Raw genomic sequence first — 27,597 nt, 5'->3', positions numbered from 1 at the left:
GCTCTCTTCTGTGATTGGATAAAAACTGATTCGAAGCTGAGACACGATTGGTCAGCTAATGTACCAGTCAATTTGTTTCTCTAAAAACATACACTGTGAAAATCCAGCTTTTATTTTCCTTTGGTGAGATTATGAGATGTATAATTTCTCCTCAGATCATATGCTGTTTTCAGAAGCGAGGTGCCTGCGTGTCATAAATAGCACAGTTCGGAAGTAATTGATAAAAACGGTGCAACACCCCATTTAGTTGTTGCCAGTTCCATTGCCCTGTAACGCTCAGTACTGATCACCCCCACAATATTAAAGCCAAGGACAAATGGAGTAAAGAGAATTACTCCTTTAGCTACAATATTCATGGGACTTACAGAGCTGTGGAAAGTATCAGTGTTACCAATTACCTAATCACAGCCACAGGTCAAGCAACACATGGCACTCCCCAAAGGCTGTGCCCACCCCAGCAGGACCCTGCAAAAAGCACTAGGTTCTGACCTGCATACAAACTACCAAGATTGCAAGTCTATGGAGGCTTCTCCTCGCAATGAACAAGAAGTAAAGGATCTAAATATCCAGTTGCCAAACAGAACACCCATGGGATCTGGTGTCCATACCCCAACTGATCCAAGCTCTTTTGGCAACATACAGGACATCTTCATGGCATTAGACATGTGGCTTTAATATTGTGGCCAAGTGAGACATTGTTAATTGCACCTTGAGGAAATCTAAGAAGAAATGGACTGAAGGTTGTCTTTTATAACCGAAACTCAAATGTGTGAGGCAAAATGGTTACGTAGACAATGGAAATTTACATTCCAAGTAGTAAATTCAGTCATTTGTTACCCACTGTGCTATGGATCACATAGTGAATGTTTTTTAAATCCACTCCAAATTAATATCTCAACAACTTTTTGGGTTGCTAAGTTGTAAAAACTATCTTCAAATTATCTTCCATGTAAAAAATGATCATCAATCTTCGGACTGACGATTCCCCCAAGCCATTAAGTAAATATTAGTAAGAAATTTCCATCAGCAAACATTACTTACTCTAGACCTTGCTTACTTAGCACTTAGTTCCTCCTACACCGGGCAGCGCATCGGGCAGCTAGTGATCTCCATCGATGTCGGTCAGCAGCGACTGCTTCAGCTTCTAGACCTAATGTTCTGAAAACATTAAAGGCAATCAATTCATCAAGCCATGGTTATTAATATTAATAAGCTAGATATAATCATAGACATTATAATATTTTTTTTGCTTAAGTAAGTAAAGTTTATTTCCCAATAACAAACAGTGAGCAAAGTGTCATGACAGAGAAGGAATTTCAACAATATGGCAACCAAAAAGCTGTTACTACTAAATTAAATCCACCCATGTTATTCTGTGTATCCAATTCAGGGTTGCAGAATGGGGCTAGAGCCTAATCCTGCTGTCATACAGGGTACACCCTGGTCAGTGTGTGGCAAGACTAACACAGAGTAATTACTTATAATTCATCTATAAAATAATTTTAAATGAATCAGTCATAAACAAATGACTGTCAGTTTGTAGATGTTGCTCCAACTTTATTTACATGCTGTGTAAATAACCATATTCACATATGAAGCTTCTCTTCAACTAAAATAAATGTAAGACCACAGGTAACTACATGATAGCATGATAGAGTGAGAGTTGTTAATATATATTAATATGCTATAATATAGGTCTATATGCATTAGAGATAATACAGAGTGAAGGTTAACTTTCAGCCTAATTAAATAATAAGTTGAACTTTATTTGTTGAAACAAAATTCCATCCATTATCACGCCCAGTGATTCAAGCGACTAGTTTACCGTGCCTGTGATGGCTGGATGTGTTTTAGGGCGTGCTTGTTGACGAGCCTCAGCCCGTTGGGCCCAGCTCTATGAGCCAAAACGGGCATGGTGGCTGTGGAGGGTCTTATTAATTTAAATAAATTGCTGAGTTGCACTCAGAAGGTATTGTTGAGGCAGTGGTGCTTTTATGATGACCTGCAATTAAAGTAATTTGTTCGTATTTAATGTGGAGGTGAATTTAACATTCATTTTCAAATGAAAACATAAACACTCCTTCCTCTCTTTTGCAGTATATACTGTGCTCAACATGACATCATCACGTTGGTGCCTTTGTGTCTCTCTGTGCACTTCTAAGTTATTGGGAAAACTTAAAGTATCCCATCAATAATGTATATGACAATGTAGTGAGTATGTCAGAGATTTCCCACTGGCAGCAAAAGTTCTTCCTGTAGTTTATGCAAAACTTTAGAGCAAGTTTAAAATATGCATATAAGGAAAGCTGTTTTTTCTTTAAGGTACTCTGTACTGCGTTACTCATAAACTCAGAATAGGTATACCATCACTAGTCTTCCTCAAAAAAGAAGACAAACAACATGTTTCCAAACAATGTAATCTTATCTTATAAAACAAATTAGTTAAAAAAAAATTGTGCTTACACAGAACCTTAATCTATCCAAGAGTGATAAGAGGTCTGTTTATTATGTGAAATAATTGTTCATAAGATTTGTAGCAATTTTTTTCAATACAATTCAAATAGAGTATCTTTATTATTATTTAATGTTTTCTTGATTCAACATTATTTAATGTTTTTAAGCTTATTATTTCATGTCATTTGATTTGATTTGATTCTGGTTGTGTAAAAATAATGCAGTCAATTAATTAGTTTTAACCAGCCAATTCAGTTTGGATTTGAAGCCTTATTGGCAAATCTTTTGTTATATCACATCTAATATACAGTGCATTATACAGTGCATAAGATGTTAGCTATCCTGCTGCTTATATGTAAATACAAACCCAATTCCAAAAAAGCCTCGAATGACATGTAAAATGTCAATAAAGACAAAATTAAGTGATTTTCAAATCGCATAACGCCACATTTTATTCACAATAGAACACATAAAGCACACCAAATGTTTAAACTGATATACTTTTTTGATTTCATGGAAAACATTGGCATGTTTTGAATTAGATGGAAGCAACGAATCTCAAAAAAGTTGGGATGGCGGCAGGAGGTGGCAGGAAAAAAATGCTGGAAAACTAAGTGAAACTGAAGAAGCATTTTGCAACTATTTACGTTAAGTGGGAACACATGTAAGTAATCACAAGTAATACCAGTAATATCTGTTTTTTTAAAATTGGACATCTCAAAAAAGAGCATCACAAAGAGGCAGAATTTCTAAGAAGTCAAGATGGTCAGAGGATAACAAGTCTGCAAAAAACTGAGTGTATACATTTTTAGAGAATTTCTGAATAATGTCCCTCAATATAAAAGGGACAAGATTAAAAATCAATATTAGATGTTCATGTTCTTCAGGCAGTCAGGCAGCAGTGCATTAAGAACAAGCATGGAAATCACAGCATGGGGCTCAGTAACACTTCCTCCAATCAAGGCCATTGAATGCAGTTCATCTTGCCATCTATCAAGCAAAGAAGAAGCCATGGGTGACCATGATCCTGCAATCCTGGCATTTTCTCCAGATCAAGGGACATTCAAATGTACTGAGGCACAATGGAAAAGTGTTCTGTGGTCAGACAAATCAAAATTTAAATTCTTTTTTGGAAAACATGGACACATCCTCCAGACTAAAGAGGACAGGAACCATCGGGCTTTTTATTAGTGCTCACTTAAAAAGCCCCCCACCCCCACCCTCAATTCTGGAATCCAGGTCCTGAATTGGCCTGCAGACAGTTCAGACTTTTCATCGATTAAAAACATTTAGTGCATCATGACAGTATGAATAAAATAAAAATACGATGAAGAAGACTCATGACTACTAGTCCTATAAGAGACCAGAATGGGACAACATTCCTCTCATTTTAGTTCCCAGATGTTTACAGTCTGCTGTTAACAGAAGCCCATGTTTACCACAGGTACACAGTAGTAAACATAGCCTTGCCCCCAACTTTTTTGAGACATGTTACTACAAAATTCAAAATGAGTTCATGTCTTTCTTAGAATGGTACATTTTCTCAGTGTAGAAATTTAATACTTTTTCTATTGTGATACGATTCTGTTGTGAATAACATTTGAGGTTCACAAATTATTGTATGTTGTTTTTTATTTAGATTTTATACAGCAACCCAACATTTTGAAATTCAGGTTATATTTTGCACATATCATCCATCCATCCATCCATCCATCCATCCTTCCATCAGGGCTTTAGGTTGAAGGAAGCCACAAGCTAGAGGGTCTTCTTTTCTTTTTTTTAATACTGAATCTTCTTTATCATATTTTTTTCAGCATGGATCGATTCAGTGTGAGTTAGCTGAGATAACATTGAGTTAAGTGCTGCTTGCATGTATATTGTGAAGGAAAAGAAAACAACTAGCTTTGGCCTTCACTGCTTTCTCTCACCTTGTATGAAATCACCCCATGTGCGATCCTCTCTGCAGAGTGCAGCAATCACGCCTTGCCTTGCTCACCACTCTTCAAACACAAGAGCACTTGAAAAGCTGATTTCCTGCTCCTCAGAGGGAACAGGTTTCTTTTGTCAACCGAGGAGCCAGGTCAACACAATAATTGCTGGCAAATTGTGCCTGAAAATATACAACGCTCATTTGATTTACATGTCATTTTCATGACTCGCCGCTCCAATTCTCCTTAACAGCTTGCGATGTTACATTAGGGCCTTATCAAATGTTTATAAGGGCAATCAATTTCTTTTCCTGGATGCGCTGTATCAAGTGTCTGGGGTTGTTTGTATGAGAGAAAAAGAATATACACTGCAACCACACACTCGCCCATACATATTAATGCATGTTATGTGAGGGGTCAAGCTGTTCCCCCTGCTTAATGGGATTATAGACATTAACAAACTCTTTACTAAATGAGAGAGGACCTTTTTCTTTCTCTTTGTCTCTCATCCCCGCTCTATACCATTTCACTCTGTCCTCGTTCTCTCTCTCTGATCCCTAATCAGCAAGAAGGCCTAGAAGTGCCTTGGGGCTGAATACGAACGAGCGCAGCTGCCTGGTGCAGATTACTACTACCACACACAGGCTTACCCTCAATGTATAAATTCACACACGCATGCCCGTGTAGTGAAAACAGTGTTCATATGTCATTCGCAAGCATGCCCAGCACTTGCTGACATATGTGTTTTTCAAGCATATGTCATACTGTGAAAGTATCTCACACATGCACGGGAAAGATACACACAGAAACTATTTTGATCACATGCCGATAACGTCCAGTAGCAGACACATGCTTGGACACACCCACAGGTTTTAGTGTATCACAGGAACATGTCCATTCATAGCTTGTATAGTAGTGTTAGAGGGCGTGTGCTGCAGCCATATGTTGCCATTAATCAGCAAGTGACATTTTGAATCAGCCTTATTTAAGAAAGAAAGATAGAAAGAAAGAAAGGGAACAAATTAGTTAAATGTCAGCATATGTCAGCAGTATGTAAATGGTTCATATTTAAGTGTTCAATTTACTCTGTTGTGGAAAACATGGTCCTTGTGTCTTTCTCCAGTTATTTTCTATATTTTAATTTATGACCTGGGAGATTTCATGTGTTAAAGACTGAGCAGCTATAGCACAGTGAAATGGCATTAACGCCATGCTCAGTGGCAAATCAAAAGCTTGTTCTACAGGAACATTAAGCCACAGATTTACTACCCTGCACAGGTTTAACCTGCCAGTCTGGAACCGAAGCGGAAACCTGCAAACATCAAGCTATACTGACCTAAAGATCCTCACAATACAGAATCTTCAGTATTTACCTCTACAGAAGTTGACCTGAGTTTGTAAATTAGACCTCTGGGTGAGTTTACTTTCTGTGCTGCGTCATGGATGAAGGAGTGTTGTGGAAGTATCACATCTCCATCTAGTGGGAAAAAGAGGTAAGGCTAGTGAATGCATGCACGAAGGGGTCTAAAAGGCACGTTTGGGTTGTGATATAAAATTGATGGTCTCAAAATCTTTTAAAAGGTTGAATGCTCAATCAGTTTCTTGTCCTAAATGCCAGGAGAGGCAGGTGGGCATGAATTAAAGAAACTTACTCTAGGGTATGTCTGCACATCATCCTGCCCACCAAAATATTTATGGGCAGCATTAAAATGTATTTTTTCCGTACACAAGTGAGTCATTTTTAAATTGCATCTGTATTTGTGTTGATTAGCTCAATCAAACTGAACTGGCTTCCAAACCAGCTCATTTTTACATTTAAATACAGTTATAAAATGTGCACATCTTGGAAAATATAAAGAATACTTTGTGAGTTTCTGACTGTAACTTGGACAGTGAACGGCATCTAGTGACAAAAATAACCTGAATGGTTATTGAAATGGCAATAAATGGATTGATTTACTGCGTGAGCTGTATGCCAAGGTGACCCGGGGAACTCTGGGTATACATGCAATCTTCGTTTTCTCTGTGTGATCTCTTTTTGACTGATATTGGGGGAAGAGTTCAGCTGGAAGAAATCATTTAACAAAGCAAGGACAATCTTCTCCCTGAGCAGGCAGGAAGAAGGCCACCACCTCTGTGTCTGCGTTCAGTTCATCCTCGTCCTCATCATCTGCCCGAGCTCTTTCTCAGTCTTCATTTCTGCTTGGCCCCGAGCTTGTGGTGTCACGTCAATCACACCCGAGGGAACGCGCCAAGGTAGATTTGTTTTGGCTTTAATGAAAGATGCTCTTAAGATGCAAAGTTCAAGGCGAGAACTGGAGGTGGTGGGGGCTGCATAAAAAGACTCGTGACCTTGATGAGTGGTTGTACTAAGATGGTGATGTCAGACTTGGGAAGGACCTAGGAGTGGGACACAATCTGTTATTTTTTTGCCATTCATAATGACCTTTGTCATCTCTATGCTTCATGTCAAGTTGCTCAAGTGTTCTTGTGCAGTGAGATTAAATTTATCTCATCTCCCAGTCCTTACCAGAGGCCTCTTTGGCTGATGCTTTCTAATGACTCTGCTGGAGCAGAGTCGGAAGACTTTTCAACTGCAATCAGTTCAGCGTCACTGAATTTATCACACATGATGTGATTTTATTATATGTAGTTTCCCGTATGTCAATATCATATCATCAAAATGGCGAAGACCATTAGAATTAGGTTTCACGCATCTGAGACCTGTGCTAAAATTATTCTAAACGAATACCAGGCAGGATATTAATCCAATCTAGTAAAAAAAAAAAAATATACAAACCAATAAAAGGAAGCTCTCTTTTATTTGATCTAGCGCAGGCTTGTTATTCTGAAAACAGTTCGGTAGTAGATAGTAGACACAGTGCAGAAGGCTGAGCCAATCAGAGAGAGGGAGGCTCACCAGCAAAGGGCACACTAATGGGCTCACTGACAAACCAGCAGATATTCTTAATTAAAGATTAAGAAATCTCACATCCTGACCCACATTTTTTGAGCGTATGCACGTCTGAATACGTGTGTGGCAGCGCTGCAAGATCCTATTTTGCCTGTCCTCAGAACGTGTCCATTATTGATGGCATCATTAAAATATGTACAAGGACAAAATAGGTGGTGCAGCGAAGGTTTTTGTGCGATAATATTGTTTTAGTGTGTGTGTGTGTGTTCGCATACATTAGATACAAGGATTCGAGAGAACTTGAAGCAAATTTAAATTAAAATTTAAGTTAAATACTTTTCCTATTCTTTATGAACACATTCGTAACTTTTAATATTCTCACGAGCAACCAGATCAGCAGCAGTTCAGTGCGCCCTCAACTTTAACTGAATATGAACGCAGGTTTTATCCTTGAATGTTAATCACTGTAAAACTTTGCATATAAGTGTGTAGGTGTTTGTGTGTTTTGTTGTGTCAGCTAAGTGCAGTGTGATCTAACAGCAGCTGACAGGCAGGTTTGAGGCCTCTCTCTAGGGTCCTCCGTGTGTGTTTGTGTGTCTCTGTGTGTATGTGTCCTGCTCTAGTGGTGTGTGCTAATTGGAAGCTCAGCGGGACAGGCAGCAGGTCCTCCGTATCGCCCATATGCACATGTAGAATCATACTCAGTCTCTTTCTCTCCCTCACTCTCTCTGTCTCACACACACACACACACACACACACACACACACACACACACACACACACACACACACACACACACACACACACACAGAGAAATCAACAGCAGTCTGGTCTGTTAGCCTTTCTACATTTAACATGAGTCCAGTCTGCAGCCTCTTCACTTATTCATTCCTCTCCACCTCCTCCTCAGCCACTTCTCGCCTGCTTTAACCTGAAACGACAGCTGCACTGTGGCCAGTGGAGACCTGCCTGGCTCCCCTGTCTCACTGGACATCAGAAAGAAATACCACCAGGTAGCTCGGAAGGCATTTCTAGAGAAGAGAAGAGAAGAGAATAGAAGAGAAGAGAAGAGAAGAGAAGAGAAGAGAAGAGAAGAGAAGAGAAGAGTGTGAGGGATCAATAGTGTACACGAGAAAAGGGTGATGTGCGTGAAAGGGGAGGTCGATGGTTTGCCCACTGGTGTGTGAATGTGTTATTTACCTGGACAGGCTGGGGACCAAAAAATGAGACATTCACCTTCTCCTGAGAAATCCCCCAACACAGTCTTACATGTAGACATGCATGAGCACATTTATTAATGCACACACAAACACAAGCAGAGGCACATGTGTACATTCTTATACATGCACAGACTTTAGAGAAAACTAAAAAACAAACACAAAGCAGACTGGAGAAGACCTGAAAAAGGAGGACATCAGATGTGAGGACCATTGCAAGTCATGCCATGTTTATGAACTCTTTTTACTGCTTTGTTCGATGAACATAAATAATGAATCAAAATATTTTAGTAATAGGGAATGTTTCTCTTTACTTGACCTCTGTCAACAGATGTTTCAGAGCAGAGGTCAACATCCCTAAAGCGCAAGGATACTTCACTGTCACTGTTTTCACTGAAAAATGTACATTTTAAAATATTTCTTTGTATTTCTAAAAATCCCAACATAGCTTTAAATGTCCAAATTCTCTCTGTGTGTTCATGTGCGGTGTATGTGTGTTGCATGGTTTGGATGTCAGTTTCTTTACAGCATCTCTGACAGCCAGCATATGATCCTGAGACAGCATGACAGCTGTCTTCATGCCCCTCTTAACATACACACGCTCATCTGCCCACCCACCCGCACTGAAACACATAGAAACACGCACGTGCACAACACAGCAAATGACAGATTTGCCACCTTGTGACAGACCTGCTACATCCACCTGCAACCGTCAGGCCCAAGGATAGAGAGGTGATTGGGTTGAGGATAATATGGAGGTTGTGTTTAGTGTGACTCGAGGCTAGACAGGAGACAAATACAGGGATGGACAAGACACCAAAGGGCTGGTGGATAGATGGATGGATGCCAGGGGTCAAGAGAAAATCTAAGTGAAGCTAGAAGATGCAGGAAATTAGAAAAGTGGAAGGGAAACGCGAGTAATGAGGGAATGAGAGAAACACAGTTTTACAGATAAATTATATAAACTTTTTTGCCAAATTGGCTATTTATGCTGAGGCTGGAGGGAGCGGACTGTAAACTGAGCTGAAGCACAAACTGCAACAAAGCAAAAAGCTACATAGGGATAGATTTTACTATATAGTAAAAAGCCACATCATCATCGACTTCAAAGCAAACTCATTTGTACAAGGTTGCCCCAGGCCAGTTTTCTTAGAGGCAGTTCCAACCCCTAACCCTAGGGGAACAAAGACCCTTAAACTAAAAAGTGCCAAGGACATGCGGTGTGGGGGAGATCAAGGGTGGTGGCATTGTAGTATGCATCGCTGAGGTGCCTCCATTTGAGTACAATTGTAGGCACCATCCTCCTCACTGCACCCTAATCTGATGAGACAAGCCTGACATTCCACACCATACAGCAGAGACGTCTCTGGCTTTCATACATATGTGCTCAGACAAACATATGCAGAAGACGCAGAGGTTAAGGAAACAACAACACAGACAAAAGTGACAGATTGTTAGGGTTAAAGCAGAAAGCAAACATTACCTATTAGTTTGCTTTTCTTGTTGATCTTTCCATCTTTTCCTGCTCACCAATTCCATGTCACGGCTGAGAGAACCCGCGTCTCCACTGTCGATGACAGACGTGTTGTTGGAATCAGCGTTGCGTTATTCATTTACATGCTTGTTTCTTTGCATTTTGCTGTTCTTCTGCTGTTCACGCAGTCCTCCAGCATAGGCACAGCAATCTGTGAAAGACAAAAGCTTGATATGTCACATGACAGCGATGAGAAAGTAAAGTCACACAAAGGCTCAAGCAAAGTAAAATATCCAGACTTTGTCATTGTGTTGTAAAGCTATGATGAATATAAAAAGTTGCTTATATACAGTTATTTTTTAACTTGAGATGCAGAGGTTACTGTTTTAGTACTTCTACCTTCACAAAGCCTATAAACATGTGCTTCACACAGAGAACCTTGTGTTGTGCTTGAGGGCGGTCTCACCGTCGGCCTTTTCCCAAAGCAGAGGTGATGTGTCCACTAATGTCAACATCGCAGCCAGGGTCAGAGCACTGTCAAACACCCTAACGCACAACCTTTTCCAGCTAACACTAACCCAGTACGAGTGCGTGATAATGTGCGTGCCCAAAATGCCAAGTGCTCCCCTGTCCCTTCTCAATATTTCATCTGTTGTCTTGCTTTACCTTGCTTTAGGTAATGGCCCAGTCACATAACCCATTTTTCATATGTTTGCTTGTATTTGTGTATTATACCTTTTAGTGATAGAGGATTTTTGTCTGGTCTGTACTTTACTCTTATTTGCTATTCAAAGTGATACATTTATGACACGAGCACGCAAAAATGTGGCTTTTGCACACGACAGTGTCTCAGTTGAACTCATTCCAGTTTTACATTAATGATAAGCGCCTTGAGGCGACTTTTGTTGTGATTTGGCGCTATATAAATAAAACTGAATTGAATTGATAACTTTGTTAGTTACAAAGAACTAGATTTGCCATCAAATGGGGGTTTTAAGTCAATCAAAAGGAGCTCAGTACGTAAGATGTGGCATAAATAGTGGAATATCATTATTATCCATGGTTATAATTTACATTTTGTGTCCAAATCGCCACGATTGTCATTGTCTTTTAGATAAAATGCTAAAAAGGATAAAAATAAAGGTGTAGGAATTTGTCAAAGATGATGTGCTGGGTATAAATTCCCATTTGAATTTGAATAAGACATTTTTGTCTTTAGTTGCGTTTTTTTTTTCCATTATTCAGCAAACTTTATAACCGTGCTTAAATAGCAACTATAAAAGCAGATTTCCGTGCTGCTTATATATATTCCTTTTATCTCAATACACCAACTTTTCTGGTTATTTCTTGGTCTCAATTAAAGAAATGTATTCAAAAGTCAGAGCTATGCTATATATAAAGTATATGACACAAACATAATATGCCATGTACTACATATTTCCTGAGCATGATCTGTCAAGATAGAACAGGGACACTGTAAATCAGTTACAACACACATGAGACGCTGCACTGAAGGCATGTAGGTGTTGGAGCGTGAAGGGCTTTCCCTGCTAATGCAGATATAATGATGTGACCATGACTATATCAACGTCAGCGTGTGAGAGTCTGTGTACGTTGCCTCTTCTCGGGGACAGTTGTGCTGCTGATCTGCAAGACAATTCTTTGTGACTCACACCTCATGAAAAAGAAAGTTAAAGATAGATAGAGGTAACAAGGGATAGACAGAGGTTGATGAACAAGAGAAGACAACATCTATGTGTTGTTTTGATTGTGATGAGAGGCAAGTGAAGTCGACAGTGAGTTGGCCTACATTCATGTAGCTTAATGTGTGGGGGGAAAACAGAGAGACAGCTCCGTGTCCATCTAATTATTCATCCAAGGAAGGCAGCGAATGTTATGTTGCTAGGTGTGTTTGTGTGTGGGTGCATATGCTGGGGATAGTGAGTATTATGAATAATGTGATTCCCAACCAAACTTAGTAAGATGGGGAGAATATTTATAGATAACCAAAATAAAACAAAAACAAAACATAGTAGTGTTTTGTTTACTTGTTTACATTTACATAAAAACGCATGGACAAATGGTTGTAATGAAAATAAATATCATGGGAATTAAAATGAATAGATGCATGCTTGAAAAATCGAGGCTACTATTTGTGCTTTAAATGATTATTGTTGTTAAATAACAAAAAAAAAATCAATTAAAATGATCACATTTTCAACATGAGAGTTTCATGGATGGTCAGTGAAGGGGTGCTTCAGTTCACTTTTCAGGCTTTTCAAATACACTAGACACAAAAGGCTGAAAACTGGTGATCTAGACCGCTTGTGCAAGTGAGTGTGTGTGTCTATATCAGACAATGTCACACACTTTTTTTCCCAAGGTGACATACTAGATAACATTTTCACTTTCGGACTCTAAAAGTAGTATTAATCTCCATCAAACGTCCCAAAAGACATTCACGCGCACAAACACACACAGACACGGCCCATATCACAACGGTTGTCTCTGGCATTTCAGTGATTTAGAGCATCATCCCTGGTTGCCACCAGCGTGAAGCTGTGATCTTCACATATATGACACCTCAGCTCAACAAGGTGCACACACACACACACACACTGAAATGATGTCTCTGCTCTGTCTCTCCTGCCGTCACATTCTCACTTCCTGATTTAGACAGACAGAGACCAATCCTTTGGGACACAGAAACACTTCTCTTTCGCTCCCTCCCTCCTTCCACGAATCTTTCCCCTTTTCTTGATCTGCTGCTCCCTCTCGTGGGGATGAGGGAAGGCAGGGCTGGAGGTTAGAGAGATGGATGCGGGTGATACACCGATACGCAGTCAGTCTCCTGCGGGAATGGTGTGATAGAGAAGAAGAGAGAGGGACAAGGGCAAGTAGAGGGGGAAAAAAGTAGGAAGCTTATTACTCATGGCTTAAGAAGACAGAGAGGAAACAGAAACACAGGAAAGTGATATCTTGTTTTAGTTTCATGTGTTATTTATACTGTGTTCCAGATATATATTAAATATATATACAGATATACTGCTTAAACTGGATGAGTTACTATGATCTGTACTAACCCATTAAAAGGAAAATATTCCCAGTAATTCAGCCTGACTTTTTTATATTTCTGGGATCTTTAACATCTGAAATAAAGTTCTGTCTCTGTGCAACTTGAGCTTGTAATGACTAACCACTGCTTGTTAAGGGCTTTGAATGTCCACTTGTTTTTGTCATGTCTATCTCTCCTCTAAAGAGGACAGGCATGTCTCAAGCGCTTTTCCCTAAGGCTTTTTACTTGTTACACAACCTGCTATTGTGAAAAATCTACAGGCAAGTCTGAAACCCCCCCAGCACTTCTTCTTTTTTGTGTGCCATATCTATAAAAACATCCCTCAAATTTAACCCAGAGTAAAGTGCAGTGTAGAGATGAGTAAATACAGTACGTTATATTGCATTTTTTCTTTCCTTTTTTATTTACTGTGAGTTTGAAGATAAAAAACGTTTCCTCAGTTCAAGTTTGGAATTTTTTTCATGACATTCCCCACATGCAATAATACCATACGTTATTTAATTATAATAATTATAAGTTTTTCTTTCAGCTTTTGTATCAGATTCTTACCAATAAATCAAATCTGTTATCTTGTTGGTCTGTCAACTAAAAATACAGTGGCTATCCTAATAGCACTCGTTTTAACTAACACACACCGATGTATGCATCAGGAGCAATCTGGGGTTCAATATCTTGCCCAGAGACACATTGGCAGTGGACTGGAGGGATTGGAGATTGAGACATAGCCATTCATGATACAATAAACTACAAATAAAGATTTGAGTGTCGGTTTGACTGGGGTGCATTTTGATAAATGTAGCTTTCTGCCTTCACATGGTTTGGGTGTGTTTTGTATACATCTGTTTGTGTGCAAAATAAAGATATGCTTAAAGAAAATAAATAAACATTAAATCTATTTCTCGCATTTCTATTAATTTCTATTTATTTAGTTACCTTAAAAACTTTGAAATGAAATTAATTAAATGCATTTTGATTTTTGCCTTTAAACTGTGTTGTGATGATAAAGGCTTCCAGAAACATCTATAAATGCATATAAAGGCTAACAGCATAATAATGTGAAGGACAGAGTTTGGATTATTGAAGAGCTTCTAGCTCATCATCCATCCATCCATCCAGCCCTCAATTTTGTTCGACTTATCCAGTTCAGGATCACACAGGGGGATGGAGCTTATGCCAGCTGACATTGAATGAGAGGGACACCTCGGACCTGTTGTCTTTCCACAGATGGACAGACACCTATGGCCCTTTTAGAATCACCAATTAACCTCATGTGCATATCTTTGTATTGCTGGAGCCACTCAGACAGAGAACCCACAGAGGGGCACACAAAGGCCACAAACTGGATTCAAAGCCAGAACCTTGCTATGAGGGCTCAATGCTAATTGCTACACCACCATGCTGCCCTGTAGCTTAACAGAACTAACAAAATGAAACTTTTAAAACTTACAAACATCAATAGTGGGTTGAGGGGGGGTTGCTGTTTCTGCAGCAATGAAATGAATTCATAGAAATGTCAGCAATTTCAGATCTATACCTTTTGGACAGTAACAAAAATACATTTTTAAACACACAGAAACAGATCTAGAGTGGAAGATCGTAAAAAAATGATGCTGAAAAAAGAGAGAAGAGAGACAACCAGTGAATGACTGACTGAGTAACCACCAGAAAAAGTATAAACTCTGAAGCCTGCAAAATTACAGTACATAAAATCGCTGGTGTAAACAAAGGGGATAGTACATGAAATTACTGGTGTAGGCTACTGTGATACACTGTACCCTTTATTTCCTGCGTGCTTTGAGAGGTGCAGCGACACATGGAAAGTTGACTTCTAGAGTGGTGTGAGGTTTCTTCTTGCTTCTCCATGCTTGTTTCTGCTGTCACTGCTGTCAGCAGCCGCTTTAGGTCACTGAGAGGCTACCGCCCCATCTACCTGTGTTTTAGCACATCACACGCTGCACTGCACAAACACACACACACACACAGACAAGCACATGCTCATAGGTAGAGTCCACTAGCTGAGGCAGACTGAGGAGCTGCCCAGGAAACAGGGATTTGTTTATGTGGATTGAGTGACCTGGCAAAGGAAGCGAGAAAGGGAGAGGAAAGGTGTATGGGTGCACATTGATGCCTTTTTGTGATGAAGTAAAAGTGATATGTAAATAATAGATCCCAGAGATGAATTATTGAAGGAGTACATTGATGCTCTCATGGTGTGGAAGCAGGAGCTCATTCATGAAAAAAGGTTTGTGGAGGAAAGATGAAAGGGTGAGGGGGAAACAGGGTGTTGCTATGTCAGCTTTCAGTTCCAACACAGCGACATACACTGATGCATGCACACACACACGCACACACACACACACACACGCACAGACTTTCAAACCACATTCATACAATCATAGTTGTACAAGTTTCTCAATGACGATGGGAACGAGTCAAAAACAGAAGGAATGGTGCCCACTGTTATTACAGTCCAACATACAACTTTAAAAACATGTTAGCACTTCTTAAACTATCCATAAAATTTATATCGGTTTAGCATGTTTTTAATATCTTTGTAACTGAGTATTGACTGATATACTGTTATTGTATCTATGTTGATTCTCTTTATTAATTTGGTTTCATTGTGTTCTCCAAAAACTTAATGTGCTGCTGTAATCCCAGTTTAGACACTTCTGCAAAGGATATTTTTTTATATTATTTAATGTTTTACAAGGAGTCATTCTCATTCTTCTCTCTTACTATTTAATACCCCCAGTGATATTTTTGCTATTTTATATTAGGTCTAAAATAATTTAATCATGTTCCTGAGAATATTGTTCCACGCATTACACTTAATGGGATTTAAAGAGAAATTAAAAGTGTGAGAATCTCTGTCAGTCAGAATGAAACACTGGCTCCTGGCTCCTCAAATGGAAGCCGGATATTTAACAGAGGCAGGACCCTCCACCCTTAATACACTCACCATTACACAGCCTTGCTTTTGGGTGTTCTATAACGCCAGATCCTGTTGAGCTGACAGGTGACAGAACAGTCCACATCAACATACGTCTACTCTCTTTTGCTCCAAACACACACACACACACACACACACACACACACACACACACACACACACACCCTGCTGCTGTACAGTAGACAGCTTCAGACATTCCAGGGCTGGACATGCCCAAAAGGCAGAGCCTGCTCCCTGTCACCTATCAGCTGGTGGCAGACAACAGGATTTGTGTGTGTGTGTGTGTGTGTGTGTGTGTGTGTGTGTGTGTGTGTCTGTGTACATCTATCTTTATGAGGACAATTCAGAGTTTCCTGCAGTCTGTAGACCATGGTATGAGAGGATAGATACCACGGTTGTCTTTGACTCAAGATGACTCTGGCTACCTCATTTCAGCAATAAGTTAACATTATATTGCCCCAATGTCAGGCATGTTGTGGTATTTAGTCCATATTTGACCCACATAATATTAGCTAGTGCCATGGGATGCTGATCTACTTCATTCAAAGTCCTTCCTCCTCTTATAATGCTTCTGTTATAATTAGAGATGGACCGATCCGATATTACGTATCGGTATCGGTCCGATACTGACCTAAATTACTGGATCGGATATCGGAGAGAAATAAAAAATGTAATCCGATCCATTAAATATCAAAAAAGCACCTCACAAAACTTGGCGACATGGCGAGCCGGAGCAGTGTGGTCACGTGATAGAGCGGCTGTGTGTATTTGTAGCCTGCTAGCAAACATTTCATCTCCGAGGAAGTTATCTCAGAGAGAAGTAAAGCAAGTGTGTAAGTTCATCTCTGAATGTTTGTAAAGCATTCCCGCGTTAAGCTTAACAACCGATATATAGAGCAACTGCCTCTTCTCTCTCTCTCCTGCTGCTACTTCAATCGTGAAACTGCTTAATGATCAGCTGATCGCCTTTTCTGTCGCGAGTCCGTCTCTCTTGTTTGTTTTTGGCCCACTTCTCACCAGAAAGAGGAAACCAGCGGCTGAACAACAGCAGCACTATTAAGCTTGATAAGCTGTTGTTAGAATTTATTTAATATTACTTTCTACACCAGGATCTTTTTCTATGCAGCTGGCTGGTAACTGTGCAGGGGCGGATCTAGCAAAGGTTAGCCAGGGGGGCCGATAGGGCATGAACAGGCAAAAGGGGGCACAAAGACATACTTTTCTTTCTTATTCTCATTTAAAATATCTAGCTTTTAATTATTTAATAATTATCTGAATCTTACACCCAAAGTTTTAATCTGATGTAAAATGTATAGAAGTCCATTACTGTATATAGTAACTGTTAAGTCTAATATACCCTAGTACTTTTTAGTAGTAGTACTTTTTCCTTTGGGAAGGTACCATCTGTGCAGTCTGCAATTCTGTTGAAGAAAGATGTTGAATCTATTTAATTATTCTTGAAAAATAATTTATTTCTGTGAATTTTTTTCACCCTGCATCAAATTAAAGTTGATTACATTGATTAAGCATCATGAGGAAGAGGGTGGTTCCCTATTTTCTTTTGCTGGGAGTTTGCAACCCTATTAGTTAGGTTGCTTAATATTTCTGCTAAGTACTCTTTAAAATACCAGAATAGGGAGGATGGGGTAGGTTTAACTTTATTAGATTGATCAGTGTTGCTGATCTATGAAATATTTTGGGTGCAGTGTGTTTTGTTTTTTTTTTACATACAGGTATAACAGAATAGCTTTAGTGTTGTTGTTGTTTTTTAACTTGAGTATGAACTTATACAAAAAGCAGCAAGATATTAAAAAAACAGTTTTACTGATTAAAAAACACTATATCGGATTCATATCGGTATCGGCAGATATCCAAATTTATGATATCGGTATCGGTATCGGACATAAAAAAGTGGTATCGTGCCATCTCTAGTTATAATATACTTTCTCCCGCGTTCAATTTAAATCGGTATAGAAAATCTTCCACCTTGTTGACACATAGATGGCACATGTGTAATGAATAATGGGGGTATTTTAGGTAGTATTATTATCATTTGAGAATTATAAGATTGTATCTATGCCAGGAGCCATTAGTCTAGGCAATACACAACATTTTGCTGGGAAGTCCTGTGGTTATGACCCTAACCATAGAACCATCATAAACACTATTTATGTCTTTTCTATATCTGTACTAATAAATGGAAAATAAAGCTGTTGTTTTTTTTAAAGGAGTCTCAGAAAGAAAATGGGCCTGGTCTGAAAGCCTCCCTAACATGGATAAGAATCTGCATTACTTCTTGTCATCAGTGTAGTAGTCAGTGAGTAAGTCATGGAGCTTTTGTGTTGGGGTACTACACATGTCACAGGGAATAAGACAGAAGCAAAAGCGAGATAAGAGGAGGCAGCTGCCTACCTAGAACTGCTGGCACGGCAGCCAGGGGCGGGGCCAAGACAGCATGGCACACGTCGTCTCCAGACACCCTTTCTTCTCCCTGCTTCGCCACAGGCTTTGACAGGCGGCACGAGAGCCCCTTGGCCCAGTGAGGGGTGGACAGCCATCTGACAACTCCCCACCTGCATGACCTTTACCATGCTTGACCCCCCTACAGGAGACAATCACCTCATAGCAAACAGCCCTACGGGAGATGTAGACACACAGTGCAGTCAGGAAGACACACACAACAAACTCAGACATGCATGCCACACACACAAAAAGTCAGGCTTAAAAAGGAGACATCCTATTAAAATATTAGGACATTTAATTTGCAATGTTTAAAGGGAGGCAATTATTTACATTTTTAATTCACTTGTCATTTTTAACTGACTCAGTCATTAGCTCACACCCGCATCTATGCAAATCAATTTACAAATCAATTAAAATGCAGTTACAATCATGATTACACAAAAAATAGCCTTTTTTTTTTTAAAAAATGGGGCTCTGAAAAAGCCACCCAGTGCTTGCAAATAGGGCCCCAGACAACCTGTGGACAATTTAGAATCACCAGTTAACCAGCATGTATTGGAAAGATGCCACAGTACCTGTATGCTTTTCTCTATTTTTTCTATTTTCAATAAATCCATTTTCTACAAGAGTTTTTGGGAAAATGTTCTAATAGCTCAGTAGTCCATATGTACAAGCAGGCTCAGGCTTCAGATTTTTTCAACAGTATGTTTTAGTCAGTTTTTACTTACTTGGCTCGTTGTGATGTCAGTAAGAGTGGCAAATGATGGTAATCTCAATTGCACATCTCTAGCTTTATAGCTGAAGGTCCGCCCACCCGCTGTTTAAAACTTCTGTTTTGGACAGGCAGCCAGTAAGAACATCTAAACGTCTAAAACAACTTATTTAAGACAGTGGATCAAATGAGGAGCTGATAGAAGGCATAGTTTAAGATTATCCTGCTTTATCTGCTTAATCTGAGATTAAAAATATGAAGATTAACTGAAAAATCATAGTGTAGACCAAAGTAATTATTTACAGCATTAATGTTAAATAAATATTCTCATTATGTTTTCACTATAAACGGCATATTTGCTAGATGATATATGATATTAAAACCTGTCAGCCTACCTTCATTACATAAAAATACATTTTGGTTATAAAAGTATATTGTTTTTACAGAAATCAAATCTTACTTTAATTTTCTCATCACATTTTTAAACCATATAAGTAAACCAAATAAGTAATGTGTTGTTAATAGCAGGAGCAGGAACCATATCCTACTATAATATGGTCAGATGGGGGTTTCTGTGTGAATGCATCCACAGTCCAAAGACATGCATGTTAGGTTAACTGGTGATTCTAAATTGGCTGTATATGAATGTATGTGGTTCTCTCTGCATTAGCTCTAGATAGACTGGAAACCTGTCCAAGCGAAGCGCTAAAAGAAGGCCCTAGGGTTATGCTGGCCCTCATCAAGCATTTCGTTTATTTGCTGTCTTCTTTTATGGAGGTCTGTGAAAACTGATATCACTGAATTTACAACCAATTTTCAAGTGCTTTTGCTTGGTTTTTATTTTGGGATAAAATCTTCTGATTCACCTTTAGCCTCTCTGACTGGAAATGCCCCTGAAGCTACTCAGGGTGTCCTGCACCTAGTTAAGAAAATTCAGTTAGTCTCAGATATGACATCAATCAGACTTGCTGTGAGCCAGCACATGGCAACAGTGGGATGGACAAACATACTTTTAACAAGAAGAAACAGACGGAAACCTTGCACAGTCCAGGCTGAGGCAGCCATGTGCCAGGAGCGTATTGGCGTGGTGGAAAGAGAAGATAAAATCTAACGATACACGGTGGTGTATGAACACATGTGGAGCAGGAAGATCAGAGTCGAGAAGAAATTCTCAGTGCATCACACAAAGTCCCATTGCAGGAAAACCTATTCCAGCATAAGTAAGAGATGGTTCAGGGTCACCTGACCGAGCCTATAAGCATTTTCAAAAAGTAAAGTGTTAAGCCTAATCTTATAAGCAGAATGAGTGTCTGTCACCAGAATCTAAAATCAGAGCTGGTTCCATGGGAAAATAAGACTCTGCCTCCCATTCTGCGTTCAGAAGCTCTAGGAACCAGAAGCCATCAGCCCCAGAGCGAAATGTTGTAGTAGGATTATATGATACTATGATTTCTTTAAAGTATGATGAATACTATTTTTTCAAGATGTTGTATGGATAAGAATTTTTGAATTCATTTGCATCACTACATCTTTTTTTCAGTAAATGTGAACATTTTTGCTTTTTAAAACATTTCTTAATGCAAATTACTTTAATACATGGTTTTCTTCTAAAACTGGATTGATTACCCAGTTTTTCCTCCCTGTAATCCTATTAATGTAGATTTACTGATAAAAACAATCCAGTAATTATGGAAGTTATTATTATGCAATATCACAAAAACTGCAGTCTCACATCAGCACAGCGCTGAAAACTGCGTATCTCTACGTCATCAAAAGGCGTCGTGGCGGCGTGAGAGGGAAAACAAATGCCAGTGCAAATTTCTGTGAAGTAAGTAGAGCATTTATCATTTAAAAAAACGGCTATAAGGTTAGGAAAGCATTCTGGCGATGCTTAAAGCATTTTTAAAGCTGATAAATGATGGACGCTGCGCAAAATATGCACTTTCCGTTCGTAGCACTTTAACAAGTGTCGTTAATCGAAACTAACGTGCCTTTTCCATATCTGTAGGTTACTGCTCCTGCACCATAACGCTCTCTCCTGATTTGTTCCAAAACCGCGTGTCGGTTCAGTTCTAATGAATCCAGTAATTAGACGGGGACTGCCTCCGTCCGTGAGGAGTCTTCTCACAGACATCGGTCCAAAGGAGGAGTGGACGGATGAGGAGTCCGAAACAGTGACCAGAGATGGCATTCTGCTTCCGCACAGAGGAGCTACGTCTGGAAATGAAGAGCTTCTCACACCTGCCAGGAGCCATGATAATGCTCCAGAGGATGGTGGTGTCTCTGGAAGAAGTGGACTTTGCATGTTGTGTAAAAGTAAACCTCCTTGCTACACCTGTCCCAGGTGTAACCTGCAGTACTGTGGCTTGGAGTGCTACAAGAGCCCTGATCACTCTGCATGCTCTGAAGAGTTTTACAAGGAGTCTGTTCTACAGGAGCTGAAGGAAATGGGGACAACTGAGACTGAAGGGAGAAAGAAAATGCAGGAGATTCTCGTGGGACTCAAACAAAAGGCAGAAATGACACAAGGGGGGATGGAGAGTTTGTTAAAAGAGGCGGGTGTTGTGTCAGATGACACAGATGACAGGGAAGGACAGGCAGCTGAGAAAGTACAGGCTGTGGAGCTCCTGGCCAGGTTAGCAGAGCTTCAGCAGTCTGGAGAAGAGAATGCAACAGAGACTGAGGATATTTTGGGAAAACTTGAAGAGATTGGAGGAGGTGCGCTGATTCCTGGAGACACTGATGAGGATGCTGAAAGTGCACAAGGAGAGCTGGACTTGGCTGATCGGCTCTCAGGGCTCGAAATTGACAAACTTTCAAAAGAGGAGCTGTGGGAACTTCTCAACAACAAAGAGAAAGAGAGTTTTGTGAGTCTCATGAAGGATGGAGCTCTTGGTGGCCTGGTTCCCCTTTGGAAGCCATGGTGGGAGGAACATGAGGAGGGAGGCAGAGCACTGGTGGAAGTGCTTGAGGAAGAAGTAAGCAGACAGGAAAGAGAAACTGTGACAACTATGGAAAAGCAGGACATTGATAATGGAGTGAAAACATCACAAGGTGTTCAGAAACGAATCAAATCAAAGCCAAAAAGCTTGAAAGGAGGAACCGGGAAGGAAACGAGCAAAGGCAAAGGAAGTTCAGCAGTACCCCCAATTTCTTCAAAAATTCCAAAGCTGAGTTCCTTATGTCCAAATCCATCTCCTCTGGTTTGCTATGGTTTAGTGAATGCACTTTTTGGCTATGCTTTTACCCTGCGCCTGTTTAACGGTGACACCGATTCACTGATGTTTGAGTTCTGTGACATGATTCTTGCTCTGTCTGAGGCACTGAACTCAAGCAAGGTGTTCACCTCTCTCCAAGAGGCCTTAGGCTGTGGAGAAGCTCTCATTTTAGATGGAGGTTACCTTGACAAGGAGGACCTTCTTGCCCCAGCCAGGGCCGTGGAGGCCGTGGCTCACATCATGGCTGGCAGAGACAGAAAGGATGCTGCTGGATACTCCCTGGCAGCCTTGAGTCAACTTCGTTCTGTGCTCTCCCGGGCAAAAATGGCCCTGTCTAAAGATGGAGAGGAAGTGGAAAAGAGACGGAAGTACTTCCTGGCAAGCAAGAAGTGTGAATTCTTTCAAGCCTGGGTGCTGGACAATGTACATCAGATTCATAGACTGGCAGTTGAGCTGTGGAGCGAACACAGTAAAAGAGAGAGTGCAAGGAACAGCATGCAGAAAGCCAAGACTCAAGTTGAGAATTTACAGAAAGGGAAGAGAAAAGATAGCGATAAGCTGATTGAAGAACTAAGTTAAAGAAAATTTGGTTTAACGTGTTGATGCAAAAGTTCATGTTGTAATAAAATGCATCATATTCTCTCATATAGTCAAATTCCTACTGGCAATAAAAGCTGATATTTTCCACTAATTTCTTTGGTTATCTTTCTTGTATTAATTTATTTTAATGAGGAGAAAAATAATTTAAAATCTGTTTAAATTTCCTGTATAAGCCATAAGAATTTATATTAGTCAAATTGGAAATAGAAGAGTTTTCGATACATACGTAGATGGATACTTTATTCATCTCCAGGGGCAAAGTCAGAAATTCCAGCAGTAACACATTAAGTGTTACTATTTTGTAACAGTTATTAGGTGATATACAAATAAGATAGAATTTGATATGTAACAAAAGGATCAAGTTTCCACCTTAAATTTGAAACTACAATTTCTGAAACTTATGAATTACTTTAAAGATACCTTTGGAGAAAGAGGTCATTTAATACATTTAGAATGATTTATCCGTAACTGACAAAATATCAGATTTTTGTATGTATAATCCTCTGTTATAATAGTAATTTAGATTTCAGAGCAGTAAAAATATCCTCATCTGGACATTTTTTGTCAGTTAATTATAGATCATACCTCTCGCCCTATGGCAGCTGGGATACACTTTTAGAAGCGAAAGAGAATAGATGGATAGAATTACAGACAATTTCATACTAGCTTTGGGAGAACTGTTATAGTACTTGAAAACCTTACTATTGAATTAATAAGTTATGAGGTGAAACTGTACATGTGTGTATTTGTTTTTCCAAAGGACAGTGGTGACAGAGTTCAAAAGAACTGACATAAGACTGCAAGGGAGCCTGAGCTGTTATGCAGTGAGTGTGGGAAACACATCCTTGGTATTGTTCTGAATGCACAGATTAGTTCGCAATACGTTTTGTTATCTAAGTGTTAATTTATTATTTAGGTTTTCATGGTTATATAATGAATCCAAACAGTTCTAGAGTTTTTGTTATGGCTGTTATATTTTCATATCTTATGTCAAATAGAAAATTATATAGTGCAGGAGTCTCAAACATAACTCCAGGGGGGCAGAATCGGCCGGGCTAAGACTCCAATCCGGCCCAAAAGAGCTTTGGAAAATGTTAGAGGGCATAAATTTTCGACATCTTTCCTTTATAGCTTTTTCTACTGATAAAGCTCTCCCCCAGGGCCATTCATACTATAACAAAGTAATCAAGTAATAGTTAAATGACAGAGAAGTTCCTGGTATTTTAGTTTTATAAAGTGCATCCAAAGTGAAGAAAAATCTGAAACGTTCTTCAAACTAACAGAAATTTTCTGTTGTATAATTACAGGATAGTCAGGGCAATGAGCAACCAGACATTTTTCTCTTCATTTTAATTTCTTAAAGCTTAAGCCCTTTAATCTACAACAGCTGCATTTTCTTAATCACACTTAATGTCTGAGACATAATTTTTTTTTTAATATTAAGAAACCTCAGGTATTAAATGTGTAGTTAAACTTTACACCGACATTACGAGAAATTTCACCCACTTAAGATGTAGTTTGTAGAGTTTGACATCCCTCGTACAGTGCGAAAATAGATTTTTTTTTTCTCCATAAACGAGTATGATAAAAACCATAAAATAAAACACTGACCTGAACCATACTATCAAGGCAAAGAATATAAACAATATGTAAAGGTTAGAGACGCTATTATACATGTATTTTCCAGCCTTTAGCCATGTCCCAAAGAACGTTTCTTTTCACCGTACACCTAGCGTCGCTCTCGCGAGGACTTTTGGCAAGTCACGTGGTGCGGATGTTCTTCCACGCTGCGACAGAAAACATGGCTGCGCTCTTGAGATCATCCCGGTTACTCAAGTTTTCGCCTTCGGGTTTGCTTCAGATCACATGCACTAAAAGAAACGGACCGACGCTTGGTCGGCTGTACAGCGGGGCTCTCGGCGGCAGAAGGACCGGAGTTTGTGCCCGACAGATCGGACCTGTTACTGAAAACGCGTCCAGGTACCAGGCATCTGTGATTCACGCGTGAGCATGCAGCAGCAGAGATGTCATTGAGGCTCAATGACACCCAAAGGCACACGCAAGTGTTGACAGATATGACCTGCTGCATTAAATGTGGTTTGTTATCATGTTAGGATACGTTATAGATCACGTAGGTAACAGCTCAGTTCTCGTTGGTTAAACATGGCTACCAGGTTATGCAAGGTGATGATGAGTTGTTGTGTAACCAGGGTAAACTCACTGTCTGTTTAATCTGTAATCAAGCCGGTTACTATAATCTAGTAATCTAATGAAGCTGTAACTGTTAGCAACCAGTTCCTGCCATCAATTTGCTCCCAGCTGTACACACGCTGACTTTTGGGCCTATCACTGGAGACCAGTGTGCACTGTTACACAGCAGCCACGATGATGCGCGTAAATTGCAGCTTAAATGAACATTTATAGTATTATTACTGAGCACGAAATAAAAACTGACCTCAGCTGATATAGAAGTGATGGCTACTAGCAGCCGTGGACCTATTTGGAGGGACTTTTTCCTCACTTCAAGGTCACAGGTCTGGCTTTCACTGTGTACAGCTGTGTTACTGTCTTTGACAACATGCCTGTTGTTGTGCAGTAAACACAAACTGTGATGGTGAGGCAGACTTTCTGAAATTAAATATTTCTTTTCTCTGATATGCATCCACAGCAGAACTGAGTTAGTTATTTTTCTGCTGTTGCATTTATACCTGTGGCCTGTATCTTCACAGTCGCGTGTGGTCATATGCAGCGGGGTGTGTGCGTAGTTTTTCTGTGGCCACCGAGCTAAAGGATGAAGCCAGCATTGGAGTGCGCTCCAAGCAAGCGCAGCAGTTTGATTGGGCCCTGACCAGGCTGGACAGTTCTGTGAGGAGGACCGGTCGTATTACCAAGACCCTGCTGCTGCGCATCTTCCATGATATCTGCAGGACAGGTAGGCAAGAGGATGAGCAACCACAGAGGGACCTTTAATAACGGATGCCTGCTAACAGCCATTTGAACTCTTTGAGAGACAGTAATGAAATGTTTTGCTTTCTCTCTCTTTCCTCATCCACCTCTGCCATCTGCAGGCTATCCCAGTGGTAACCAGGCCCTGTTGCTGCTCCGTAGCTGTGGGTCCCTGCTGCCTGAGGTGCCTCTGGAAGAACGCACTGAGCTGGCACACCGTGTGTGGGAGAAACTGAAGGAGTTGGGTAAGGGGCTGCGCTAAGTAGAGTGTTTGTTTATCTTGCACACACAAGAGATGTGCACTACAAAATCCTAGTTGTGTAGTGAGTATTTTGTATATGTTTAATTACCCTGGCTGCACATTGTCTTTGCTAGGTGCACAGTATGATGTGAGCCACTACAATGCTTTGCTGAAGGTTTACCTGCAGAATGAGTTCAAATTCTCCCCCACTGACTTCCTGGCCAAGATGGAAGCGGCTAATATCCAGCCCAACAGAGTAAGTAGTGCAGTGCAGAGTGCTGTAATGGCAAGAAATGCATAGTTAGATTTGTGTGCTTGGTCCCATCAGCTACATGAAGAAAGTATTTCATTTTGTTAACTCTAGCTGTTTTAATTTGTTTTATTTTTATGCATAGGTTACCTACCAGAGGCTCATCGCAGCCTACTGCCAAAATGGAGATATTGAAGGAGCCAGGTGGGTAAACGTTCTTGTCTTAGTAGTAACCTGTCCACTGCGGGTACTTTTGCTGAACTAACAGTTTCACAGTTCAGGTGAATGGAGTAGGTGTCTTTAAAGAAACTATTTTGATTACTCCTAAAAGTCCACATGCATATAACACCATGTGAAATGTTTTCATTGAACCCAGTACTACTGATGAGATTGTCTCTATTTCTACTGACTGCAGTGTGACTTGTGAGCACTGATCTTGCCAGGCGAACTCTCCTCCTCACAAATTTCAGTGTATTTCCTGAGTGAATGACTCATTCACTATTGTTTTGTTTTTTTTAAAGGAACAGTGCATATTAATTAACATGAGCATTTATAGTCATCATGTAAATATGACTTTAGTCATCTGTAGTCCCTGGTATGACCCTACAATAATAAAATCCATCCTCCCCAACAATCAGATTGCCCACTATGAGCAAGCACTTAGCGACAGTAGGAAGTTAAAAAGTACCTTTTAACAGGGAGAAATTTTGGCAGAGCCAGTTTGAGGGAGGGGCAGCCAAGGCTTTCCATGGTCAGCCCTCTTGTTATATCATGATCAGGAGGGCTGATCATTATAAATTTTTCTGTGCGGTGGTTTTTGTTTATTTATTCTTTTAAATACTTGTCATTCAGCTCAGCAGCCTTTTCTGTGTCTGGGTATTTTGGTTTACTGTGCTTCTCATGGGTTTACTATTAGATTACTTGTTGTGTTGCATGCGTTTTTTCTTCTTCTCATTTTAATGTTGATGTAATGCTTTTCGGCTTTCTCAGCACCATATTGGGTTTCATGAAGAATAAAGACTTGCCCATCACTGAAGCTGTGTTCAGTTCTTTGGTGACAGGTCATGCTCGTGCAGGGTAAGTGTCAGTACTTTTTTATTTATCTATTTTTTTTTCACATACTGAATTTAATATCACATAACAAATGCTAT

The 27,597-nt window shown here is 39.9% G+C and overlaps 2 protein-coding genes across 2 annotated transcripts in view; both read left to right on the top strand.

The window, feature by feature from the left end:
* The first annotated feature begins 20,945 nt into the window (after nt 1–20,945).
* znhit2 (zinc finger, HIT-type containing 2) lies at nt 20,946–23,862 on the top strand. Its single transcript, XM_085183593.1, has 2 exons — nt 20,946–21,019; nt 21,200–23,862. The coding sequence occupies exon 2, from the start codon at nt 21,267–21,269 to the stop codon at nt 22,986–22,988; it is 1,722 nt and encodes a 573-aa protein (XP_085039719.1). The 5' UTR covers nt 20,946–21,019; nt 21,200–21,266; the 3' UTR covers nt 22,989–23,862.
* An 898-nt stretch (nt 23,863–24,760) lies between these two features.
* lrpprc (leucine-rich pentatricopeptide repeat containing) overlaps nt 24,761–27,597 on the top strand; it is a 57,718-nt gene continuing 54,881 nt past the window's right edge. The window contains exons 1-6 of the mRNA XM_085183579.1: nt 24,761–24,989; nt 25,739–25,941; nt 26,078–26,200; nt 26,331–26,452; nt 26,592–26,650; nt 27,437–27,523. Coding sequence (XP_085039705.1) covers nt 24,784–24,989; nt 25,739–25,941; nt 26,078–26,200; nt 26,331–26,452; nt 26,592–26,650; nt 27,437–27,523 — 800 coding nt within the window. The 5' untranslated portion in view covers nt 24,761–24,783. The remainder of the gene's footprint in view (nt 24,990–25,738; nt 25,942–26,077; nt 26,201–26,330; nt 26,453–26,591; nt 26,651–27,436; nt 27,524–27,597) is intronic.

This window comes from Neolamprologus multifasciatus, chromosome 13, assembly GCF_963576455.1.
Source record: "Neolamprologus multifasciatus chromosome 13, fNeoMul1.2, whole genome shotgun sequence".
Taxonomy (NCBI): domain Eukaryota; kingdom Metazoa; phylum Chordata; class Actinopteri; order Cichliformes; family Cichlidae; genus Neolamprologus; species Neolamprologus multifasciatus.
Note: the sequence above shows the minus strand (reverse complement) of the source record. Positions and strands in the feature narration are given on the sequence as shown.

What these genes read in the sequence shown, in the direction of transcription:
- znhit2 (XM_085183593.1), top strand. Translation starts at nt 21,267, where the DNA reads ATGAATCCAGTAATTAGACGGGGACTGCCTCCGTCCGTGAGGAGTCTT.